Raw genomic sequence first — 11920 nt, 5'->3', positions numbered from 1 at the left:
ACTATATATATATATAATACTTTTCACATTCTCTTTAGAAAATATAAAAATTCATTCATTATTATTAAACTTCAACAAAAGTGAATTTGCCATGAAGCTAAGTGATGGATGCAGAAGACTAATATGTAGGTCAGCGGTAAAAACATCTTTGTTCATGTAAGATTAAGTCCATAAAAAAAGTGATTGTATTGTTGTTTATTAGTGTTTTTTGCAACAGTAAAAGAGTAAAGATTAATTAAAAGTATTATTTTATTATTTATTTATTTATTTTATAAATAAATAAATATTCATAACCATTCTTTATTTAAAAAATGAAGTCAACTGATAGTCTTATTTTTTAATTTTTTTGAAAAATGAGAAATATGAATATGCCATTTCTTTGTAAGAATCTCTTTGCCCACTTTTGATTCTTATGTAAATTCGTATTATTTCTTATTTATCTTTGAGAAATCCCATCAGTCAAAGCCAGTCGTCTGCGATAGCTTCGGGGTTGTGCACAGAGGACGACTGCGGTCTCCTCAAACACGGGCCTGTCCTCACGAGAGCTCATCCTAAGATTTACTACTCTCAGGACCAGAGACCATATGACCTTTCACCCTACCACCAACCTGCCAGTAAGTGACATCCTGAATCGCTCTCCTGTGACATGTAATCTTCCATTACACTCACTCGGTTCTGTTTTCCACAGTTCCTCCTCACAAGTCATGCAACGCTCGCTTCCATCGTTCCAGCAACGTCCCTGAGTCCATGTTACCCCCGTCAATGGGCCCTCTGTACCCAGACCAGCACCCCTCTGTTCCTCCTGCAGACAGATTAGGCCCCGGCCCGTACGGGCCACCCTCGACCTACACCTCTATGTCCCACGCACACAGCATGTACACCCCGGTCTACGACAGCCGGCGCGTGTGGAGGCCGCCGCTGTATCCCAGGGATGGCGGGAGGAGTAACTCTCTCCCTCCGGAGGTCTTTCATTCCACCGTCTACCAGCCGCCCCTCCGAGAGCGCTTCAACTCGCTGGACAGCCCCTACTGCAGCACCGCGGAGCAGAGAGCGCCAATGCACAGGGCAGGTTTCATTATCTCATGTCTTACAGGCTCATTCAGTGTCAGCTGGAAATTCTCTTCAATGTTAGTTCGAGTTATAACCAGTTGCAGCTATTGCAGCAAGAACAGTTTTATTACAACAGTTGCAGCAGTATTTTTTGTCTGTCACTTGGTTTCTGTTGTGTTAGGTTGGACCATTGGTCCAGAATCACTTCACATAGCTTAAATATCAGTATAGCATTAGCAACTACTCTGTATTAGAGATTATTTATTTATTTATTAGTATTTGTTGATATTGAAGACAATTTGAACAGTGTTAGTTTAGTATTATTTATGTACCATTATAGTATTTATTAAGATTTTGAATGAGCTTTTATTTTAATTTTATTATTTTCAGTTTTCATTTTCATTTTAGTTCAAATATTAGTTTTGAAGTCATTTTTATGTTTTTATTGCGTTTTAATTTTAAGTGTAATTTCAGTACTTAAACTAAAATAATTCGATTTCATTACCATGGCAACATTTATCTTTATAATAATAACATATTTATCCTGGATTGTTATTTTTGTCAGGGTGGTATAGGAAGAGGAATCAGTTGCAGGGATAACAGAGATTTGAGTTTCAAGCACAAAACAGGAACTCAGGAACTAAGCCACTGTCCGAGAGGGTAACCAGGAGAGATTCCAGCCAGGTCTGTGGAAGTGAGTGTCAGCTCAGCAGGAGGCGTCTAGGAAAGGGGTTTCAGAGCGAAGGGCAGAGAGCAACAGTTCAAGAGCAACGAGACAGACAAGCTCTCCAATGAACCCCAGGGCACAGGGAATGGCGATGGTGGGAGAGAGAGGGAGAGCGGTTCCAGGAGAGTGAAGGCAGGCTTAACTGGAATCTTCTGAGGCTGGTGGACAAGACTGATTTTAGCAGAGCAGCTGGATGGATGGAACAGGAAGGGCAGGGAAGCAGGTAGCGCAGGACAGCAAGGGATGGGAGGGAGGTGGCAGGCAGTAGGGAGTCCAGCAGCCAGAGCTGGAGGGGGAGCTAGGGAGCAAAAAGGGGGAAGGGGAAAAACTAAACTAAACTAAACTAAACTGAAAGGCAGGAGCTCAAAAAACAAGGAACTAGATAGCACAGAACTAAATCAAAAAAGAAAAACCCTAATATCAAAAAGTATAAAATAAATGCAAAAGAAACTATTTTTGTTCATTTTTTGAATATAACTTTATTATTTTTTTCAGTTCTAGTTTTTAGTACTTCAACTTCAACTTATTTTATTTTATTTTATTTAGTTGCCAAGGCAGTTTGATTTCTAATCATAATAATAATATAATAAAAGAATGTAATCATTTAATTTTTTTCATGTAATATTTATATATTGTTTTATTTGAGCTATACTTAAACTTACAATTTTACATTTCAGAGGTAATCTTTATCAAATCTTAAAATGAATATCCATTTTTCATACTGTACATTATAATGCTGTGATGCCTAAATTCATTTATAACATTTAAAATGATTTAATTACATTTTTTAGTGTTTTATCTTTGATTCATTTTGACAAATAGTATAGTATAAATAGTAGAGTATAGTATTTTATGGTAGTGTAGTATAGTATATTATATAGTATAAATATAATACATTTTAATATCAGTTTTGGGTAGCGGTCACAACATTATTATCTATTTATCTTTATTTATTTATTTATAAATATTCAATTATGTATATACATTTTATTATCCTGGCTAGATGGGGTTTTGTTGCTTTGTTCAGAATTCTCTGTGTAAATTGATAGGGAAACTTGACCTGGTTACATGTAAATTTAGGTCTTAGGCTTAAAGGTGAATTGTGTCATTTCTCTGCCACTAGTGGTTCCAGATGGAATTACAATCTGTGTGTTTATCTAGCTAGAAAAAACATAGTCTCAATCAAAGGCGTGAGTTTACTTTTGTCTCCCTGTTTAACCGAGCAATGGAAGACAGGGGAATGTTTGAAACTTGTTTTTAAAAAGTCATTATTTTCACCCTGTTTGTTGCTCAGAAATTTCACACTTCACTTTTAAATGTAAAATAGGTGACTAAGTCATCATGAGAATGGAGAAGTTAAAAGCCATTTTCCGTCTTTTGTGTAGGATGCGTACACCCGTGTTCCTCTCGGCTATGAGGAACTCTATCGCCACAAACAGGAACAGTGGGTACATCACCACGGCAACATGAACAGGCCCTCCCAGTCCTCGCCGGTCTTCACTGTGGATGTGTGTCCAGAGGTACGGCCCACCGATATGGTGTTTTTAGAGGTGTGTGTCATGGGAAAAGTACACCACATGTCTGCACCGTGCTGAAGCTGAATTAAATCAGATTTGTTGTTTGTTCAATTAATAACTTTGGCACCGAAGCAGCTGTCGCCCTTCTGAGGTGTGTTAAGCTATTTTAAGTGGGTCTGTTGCTCAGCAACTGATAAATCCAAAGCAAGAAGCAGTTCTGTCCTGAAAACTGTGTGTGTGCGCACAAGCGCTTTGAAACGCATGAACTCTCAGAGAAAGATTTGGCACCACGGAGGCTGAGTCACTTTACATTGTTTCTTTCCACCCCCATTTATTTGAATCTGGCAGCCTGTTGCACATGGTGGGTGTGAGATAGAATTTTGTCATCTCACTCTTTCTCCTCCTTTAGCATCCTGAGGGTGTAGGTGGTGGGCGTATGACTTGTAAGTGTCATGGTGGAGAAGAGAGTCTTGCCCACTACTCACCCTGGTCGTGCAGCACCATCAGCCCATTTGAGTCAGAGCCCCACCATTTGTCAACCCACTCCTGTTCCAAACAGCTAGTAAGTGGTCGCTTCACAACACAATTGCACTCATTTATTTTTATAACGGCTTACTCTATAACACATTTCTATTGATTCCTTTGAAGGCCATCAAAATGAATATGAATGAATATGGTGGAAGTGGAGTCACTTCAGATCACATTAACACTGAAATACTTTTAAATGTGCTTGTGCAACAGATTCCTGTTGATTTCCTCAAACTGAAACAACAGTGAATGTATAAAGACACAAATGGAGTCACTTCAGATCAAATTTGCACTGGAATACTTTTAAATGTACTTATTCTTTAAAATATTCCTATTGATTCCCTCAAACTGAATCAACAATGAACATACAAAGGGTACAAGTGGAGTAACTCCTGATCAAATTTGCACTGGAATACTTTTAAATGTACTTATTCTTTAAAATATTCCTATTGAGTCCCTCAAACGGAATCAACACTGAATGTATAGATGGTACAAGTGGAGTCACTTCAGATTACATTTACACTGAAATACATTTAAATGTGCTTATTTTTAACAGATTGCTATTGATTCTGAATTAACTGAACTGAATTAAAGATGAATGTGTAGAGGGTACAAGTGGAGTCACTTAAGATTCACACTGGTTTTCTTTTAAATTTGTATACGATATAACACATTACTATTAATGATCTCAAACGAAATAAAAAATTAACGTGTAGAGAGTACAAGTGGAGTCACTTCAGATAGAATCCACAATGATACAAACTTAATCAGCTTACTCAGTAACATATTCCCATTATTTCTATCAAACTGAATCAAGATAAATGTGTAGCATAAGTGGAGTCACTTTAGATTTATTAAAATCTAAATCACTTTAAATTGGTTACCATATACATGTAACACATTACTGTTAATTCTCTCAAACTGAATTAAAAGTGAATGTGTAGCATGTACAAGTGAAGTCGCTTTGTATATACACTGCTTTATGGCTAGTTTTACTTTATAAGACTTACCTATTCATTAACACAATCTGATTGAAAAATTAATGCTTAGCAGATACAAATGGAGTCACTTCAGAACACATTCACACTGATTCTCTCTTACACTGGCTTGCTCAGTAACATATTCCAAATGATTCCCTCAAACTTAATTAAAATACCACAAATGTGCACACCACATTTAACTGTTTGAGCTACAGGTACAAGTTGAGTGACTTCACATTACATTCAGACTGACTGACTGGTAAATCGTTTTGCCCTGTAACACTATAATAATTCTTTCAAACAATCAAAATGAATGTGTAGCATGTAGAACTGGAGTCACTTCACTGTAATGTGAGTGTGACTGTAATACAGACTCATTTATATATACCATTTTATAAAATTAAATAGCACATTTTCACAAGTTATGATAAGTGACCAGTTTATCGCACAAAGCAGTGCTTCATAAGTGTGATTGTGATATGATTCCTAATTGAGATCTAATTATCTGTCCTCAGGACGGGGAGAGTGGCGGCAAACGGTGGCTGCACATGTTTGAGCCCTACAGGCGACTGAAAGACGAAGATCCCATCATTCCTTTTGGAGAGGGGCCCATCATCTCTAAATGGGGAGCCATCTCTCGGGCTTCCCGCACTGGCTTTCACACCACTGACCCTTTCCAGGCTACTGCATCGCAGGGGTGCGCCGGCACCACATCAATCAACTTCAGAGGTTTAAATTCATATTGCTTTCTATGCTTTTGACTCTGAATTTCTTTGGCTTTGAAAGTGATTCATGTTCCATTCTCTTTACAGACTATAGCTGTCATATTGGTCACAGTGACCTCAGATGGGGCCCACGTGGATCTGATTCTTCTAGTCACTCCAGCTTTCTAGAAAGGTACCAGTTCAAACTGAGACGTCTTGTGTAGAAACTTCATTTCTAAATGCAAATGCTTAGTGTTAAACAACAACAACAACAAAAATCCCATAGACTTACTTTGAAAAAGACATCTAAGCCATACTGTATATAGAGACTGAAATATATAGAGACTGAAATATATAGAGACTTGGGGGTGGGTCCTGTTGACTTGAGCCAGTAAACAACCACCTAGTAACCACTCTAAACACCTTAGCAACCACATAGTAGTCATGCATGTACAAATTATTATTAATGTCACTTGTACATTAATTGTACTGGATTGTTAGGAACATTGTAGCAGTAGTCTTCACAGTGTTTCCCCGTCTTCACCCCCACCCCATCCCGCTGTAGTCGTCTGGCTGTCCTCTGTACCATTCTAAAAATAGAGCAGCAGCCGGAACATAACTCCTCTCGTTTGTGTTTGCAAAGCTCTTACACACTGCAATGAGGGCTTACATTTCATAGACGTCTCCTTAACACCCACAAGTCCATATCTGCCTGCTACAATTCATCTACAAATATCTGAAATAAGCAAATGTGTATTACTAGTTATACATATATATATATGTCTTGAAATTAATTTTGTGATCTTAAATTATTGTACAATATTCTACACCATTGTTGTGTATTTTTTTCTGAAATCTAAATAATAATTTTAATCAATGTCTCTTGCACCAGTGATACTTTTTTCAGCCTGATGCTTACTTATTTAAATGACCTCTGTTGTCGATACCAGGGCAAAACTAACATGCTTTTGAGTTTTTAATATGTATAATATATTTTTATATATAATTGAATTTAATATATACATTTATTTAAAAGGATGCATTATTAGTTTTTGGAAGAAGTCTCTTATACTCGCCAAGGCTGCATTTATTTGATCAAAAATACAGTAAAAACTGCAATGTTTTGAAATATTATTAGAGTTTAAAATAACTATTTTTCTATATTAATATATTGTAAAATTTTATTTATTACTGTGATAGTAAAACTGAATTTTCAGCATCATAACTCCAATCTTCAGTGTCACATGAGCCTTCAGAAATAATTCTAATATGCTGATTTGCTGCTCAAGAAAATGTGTGTGTGTGTGTGTATTTTTGTGTAAACCGTGATAAATTTGTTTCAGGATGAACTGAAAGCTCAAAAGAACAGCGTTTATTTGAGATTAAAATCTTGTGTAACATTATAAATGTGTTTACTGTAACTTTTGATCAATTTAATGAGTTCTTGCTAAATAAAAGTAAAAAATTTTAACAAAAATGCTGATGTAAACTTTTGAACAGTGTGTATATATATATACAGTTATTTAAAAAAATAAAACATATATAAATTTTCCTTAAATTTATTTATAGAAATGTTATAGCTTAACCTACAAAAATCTCCTATTTTTCCCTGTTATGTGCTCTAATAATATAACATTGTTTTTGGTGTCAATGATGATTACTCATAGGGCAGATTCTGAGTGGGAGAACACCTCTCACCTGATCTCAATTCTGAGTTTCTAGTCTGAGAACACCAAACAACAGAACCGACTGATTTGTGTTCTTAGCTTTGGTTTGGTTTCAGAGCTCAGTGTGTGTGTCTGTGTGTTTCAGCGATCAGCTGGCCATGTCAGGGCTGCATGTAAGGCACAATTCCTTCAGAAGCGGGTTAAAGCAGGGCACAGATCTGCTGGACAAGGATGGGATGGAGAGTGAGCCTGACAGAGACATCGAGCTGGAGCTGTCCGCTCTGGACATGGAGGACACAGAGACACCGGACTGCAACTCTGAGGTAACTTTTAGACTCAGTCTTGAAAACCTAGATTGCATTGGGTTGTTTAGTGTCTAATTGCTTATATAATCTGAAGGACTCTATGGAAACGCAAAGCCGCTCCAAGAACAGCCACCTCTCTACAGTCTTCGGTGATCCAGCAAGTTCTCAGTTGGAAAACAACCTGCCTGACAGAATGGACGCCCACCTTATGAAGAAGATGGCATTCAGGTAAGCAGAACTTTGTTGACACTGCAAACCAGGGCTCTGAACCGGTTCAAGGAACAAAAAACGGAAACTAACGACATTTTGACAGGAACAGAAACAGAAACGAAATCAAACTTTAAACTCTATGTATATATTTTATCGTTCCATTTAATATTTGAAATTTGCTATCAACCAGTCACGAATTCCAGTAGTACGGTCTATGCAAATGTGCCGCTGCCGCTGCCATCAACGGGTGAAATGCCCGCTCAGCTGTGAACTCATCATAGGTAATGCTGCGTTCAAGTCCTCCTGGGACGTTCGTACTTACGAGTTGACAAGTCGTAATTACGACGTCAGGTGCGTTCAAGTCAGTTTAGTCGGCACAAGATGGCGGTGTACCTTCTTTTAATAAATTACAAGAAAATACAACAAGGTCTGTTAACTCTGCTTATAGAAAATGAAGAGCAAAGAATTCGCATCAGGTGTGTTTTGTGTTTTTAATATTTTTAAAACATGCAACATGGCAAATCAAAAGATTTTTCACCTATAGGTGCAAAAATGATAGCATTTTTTTACTTGGATTTCATTAACTAGCTGCGTAACAAGAACATGACCAATTTAAGTTTATAGGACAACAAAACTATCAATTTAAACAAAAATTTACTGTCAACTACAGACGTTGCATCCATCGATTCCGCCATGTTTCTCATTGACACGCCCCCAACTCGGAAACTCGGGGCTTAAAGAACATTTCGAGTTTCCCACTCATAATAACGACTTTGTGGTGGCACTCATGTGCGTTCAACTCGTAAATACGATCTATCCGACATGAATTGAATGCACCATAAGTCGCAATGGCAATGCACCGGCGTTGAGTTTATCTGAGGATAGTGTAAGAAGGATTCAACAGATCACACGCAACTGCAGCGCTTCTGTGAATGGAGAAAACTAAATAAAACTACAGGCTTACATAAAAAGGAATATAAGCATATACACGAAATATATTTTACTTAAATCATTGACAGATTAACAAAACGAAAGAAGAAAATGTGCTGAGTTACGGTTCATTGTAATGCGTTCCAAAGTTCTCGGAAAGGAAAACGAAACAGCAGAAAGTAGTTTTCTTTATTTTCTGTATAACCAACCAGCGTTGGTATGACCATCGTGCCGGCGCCTCACGCGCACACACAACATATTTTTACGACGTTGCAGCCTGTTCATTATCAAAATCAAATACAATTAAAAAAACTAATAAAAAGTTACATTGCTCCGTTGTACAAAATTTGTTGCGTTCAGCGTGACCAGCGCCTCACTGTGCTGATATAGCCGATGTGAAGGATGATGTTTTACGTCGATAAAAGTGCAAAGCCTAGCCTATAATAAATAATATTTTAGCATCCAGATACATTGCGAATAAGGAAACATTTGGATTTGTGCCGAATGAGCGAGGTAGGCATCAGATTCACCTTAAATTAATTTGTTTTTGGATTGACGTTTTTATAGCCTGAACACATAGCCTTAACTTTAGAGGATTTGTTGTGGAGAGAAACTAATAACTGTGTTTTTTCTTTTGTTTAGTAGCCTACATTTGGCCAGAATCTAGAAAAGATGATGCTGTATTGGCTGTGACTAAGCGCAGCTGGTTTCATTGCACAGATCATTTTTCTTTTTCTTTTTGAGTAAAGAAAACGCTTTACTTTTTTATTTTTATTATTATTATAGGCAAAGAAAATTGTTTTTAAAAAATAACGTTATTAACCGGTATTTCTTTTACCTGAACTGGTTTCGGAATGGTAATAATAATACAGAGGAACGCAGGAACATTAAACTATCAATTCTGCTCGGAGTGAACCAACTGAATTAGTTTTTTCATTTTCAAGCCGTGCTGCAAACGAATCTGATTCGGTGTTCGAAACCCTTTTGGGGCTGACTGTTTGCTTGTCATTTTGCGAGGGATGAAATCGGATCAGTTCGTTTGTAGTCAATATCCAGTGTATCTACATTGGTTGCTGTAGTAATGATGTAAGCATCAGCACAATGTCAAGATACTTAAACAACAACTGTCAGTGAAGTCAGTGTGGAAAGAGAGGAAAACTTTGCCAATTTTTATCACGATATATAGCTGCAATGCTGAATATAAGTAACATACTGTGTCCAGAATTGCTGACTCTTTGACTTATTCACTACATAGCATAATTCAAAAAGAAGGTTATTATAGTTTAGAAGTTTTCATTTTGTTATATATTTTCAGTTTATTTTGTTTTTATTCTTTATTCGAAAAATTAATTTATGGCCAATTTTTAATTCGTTTTGTAAACATGAAAATGTACTGTATTTAATGTTCACTTTTTTTCCCAGTTATGATAGTTTTTATTTTTATTTCTTTCTTATTTTTTAAATGTTGAGAAACATTCAAAACAAATTCAAATAAAATTTCAAACCACATATGAATATATTGTGGAACAAATTTGTAAACATCAAAAAGAAGCAACTGTGCAAGCATTTTTTCAATTTTTCAAATCATGTCTAATTTATTAAAATCATGAAACTTACTGTAAACAATTTAACATCAATTTATTAAATGTTTAACAAAAATTACATGTTTAGGGCCCTATGAAATTTTTTATTTTTTTCCAACCTTATGTTTATTGTTACCAAATTCTGTGTTTTAGCATGTCTAATTATTTGAAAGCATAAAAACAAGTTTCATTTATTCCTACAATAGCCTTATGATTTTTTCCCTCAGAAATTCTGTTGTGTATTTAAATTTTTTAAGGCATTCATTTAATAAGGCATACATAAGGCAACATTTTTAAATTTAATTTATCTTTTAATTAATGAAAATTAAACAAATAAAATTTTTTGGAAAATAAAGGGTATTTAATATTACAATTAAAACATTGAAGAAATATTGTATGATTATTCCTTAAAAATTAGGTTTTAACAATTTTAGTAGTAGAAGTAGCAGCCTATTACATTCATTCTCCTGAACAATAGTAATGTATTTCTGCCGCAAAGTCTTCAAATTAAACCAAACGTTTATTTTGACAGGTTGCCGTGAATACCTTTACATTTCTGTGTGTATGACATGATGATAGTTTTACTCAAATGAAACGGTCAAATGCTGATGAAGTGACTCTCAGAGCAGTTCTGGAGATGTTATTCATGTATTTATGTCCTCATTAGTGAGACTGCAGACGCTAATATCACCGCAAGCGTCACGAGCGTTTCAGTACGAGTACTACACAAAACCGCGCGTCTGCGCCATTCATTAACACAGAGACACGCAGAATTCCTATTTTGACAGGTTGCCGTGAATACCTTTACATTTCTGTGTGTATATAGGTGCGTTCGACTTGAACCACGGCTACAGACTGCGGTCAACAAAAGTAGCCGCTTGCGGTCAGGGATGGAGTTGAAAATGGACACGTCAAGCCGGACACTTTCTGCTCCCTTTAGTGACACTCACGCGGTGTTTGCATACTCTATCACAGATGAAGTGAATAAAATGCAATATTTGTCAAATACACAGACGTTTCAGAAACGTTTTCATGAGCAACAGAAACACTTTTTATATACTGCTTAATACAGCGACATCTTTTCAAGAATTAAGTTCAACATAATCATATACTCTTTAAATACTAATAAAGTGGGGGTATATATGCTTTTATCAGTGTTTTATGATAAACGTGACTCAATATAACAGTGCGAATACAGTAAACAAGCTTTTACTGTTCTAAAAACACAGATTTGTGGCCATTTTTGGAATTGAAAAGGTTAGAATAAACCTTATTCTATAATAATATAATGGCAGGGGAAACACTGGCATAGACCTAACAATATGCTAATTAATTAACGTAACATGGAACTGTAGATATTGTATTAATATTAGCCATATTATTGTATGACAGATGAATGTGTACCAACTTACCACGCACAACCTTTGACATCAACAACTACAAATATTGAAAGCATTTTCTCTCCCATTTTAAAAGTTGATAAGCTTGTTTATGTATCATTAGGAGATGTAATTTATTATTTATCTTATGGTGATTTATGGTATTACAGAAAGACCCTCTCCCCTGGAGACCTCAGTATGGGAAAGATGTCGATGAGGACATGCTCGCCCAGACCTGGAGACCTTCCGCGACCCAGTCCAGGACCTGAGATGCTGCTAAACGGGAATTGAGGCGGGCTGAAAACACCAGTTACCTCATGTTCTAATTCCATGGGGCCAT

At 36.3% G+C, this 11920-nt stretch overlaps 1 protein-coding gene across 1 annotated transcript in view; it reads left to right on the top strand.

Moving 5' to 3' along the window:
* LOC107597668 (roquin-2-like) overlaps positions 1 to 11920 on the top strand; it is a 26605-nt gene extending 14685 nt beyond the window's left edge. The window contains exons 11-19 of the mRNA XM_016288833.1: positions 448 to 614; positions 689 to 1065; positions 3163 to 3297; positions 3704 to 3856; positions 5318 to 5531; positions 5615 to 5699; positions 7319 to 7496; positions 7573 to 7706; positions 11751 to 11920. Of these exons, the coding sequence (XP_016144319.1) occupies positions 448 to 614; positions 689 to 1065; positions 3163 to 3297; positions 3704 to 3856; positions 5318 to 5531; positions 5615 to 5699; positions 7319 to 7496; positions 7573 to 7706; positions 11751 to 11871 (1564 nt within the window). The 3' untranslated portion in view covers positions 11872 to 11920. The remainder of the gene's footprint in view (positions 1 to 447; positions 615 to 688; positions 1066 to 3162; positions 3298 to 3703; positions 3857 to 5317; positions 5532 to 5614; positions 5700 to 7318; positions 7497 to 7572; positions 7707 to 11750) is intronic.

The sequence above is a fragment of the Sinocyclocheilus grahami genome, unplaced genomic scaffold (genome assembly GCF_001515645.1).
Source record: "Sinocyclocheilus grahami isolate Dianchi unplaced genomic scaffold, SAMN03320097.WGS_v1.1 scaffold234.1, whole genome shotgun sequence".
Lineage (NCBI taxonomy): Eukaryota > Metazoa > Chordata > Actinopteri > Cypriniformes > Cyprinidae > Sinocyclocheilus > Sinocyclocheilus grahami.
This window is presented reverse-complemented; position numbering and strand designations above follow the sequence as displayed.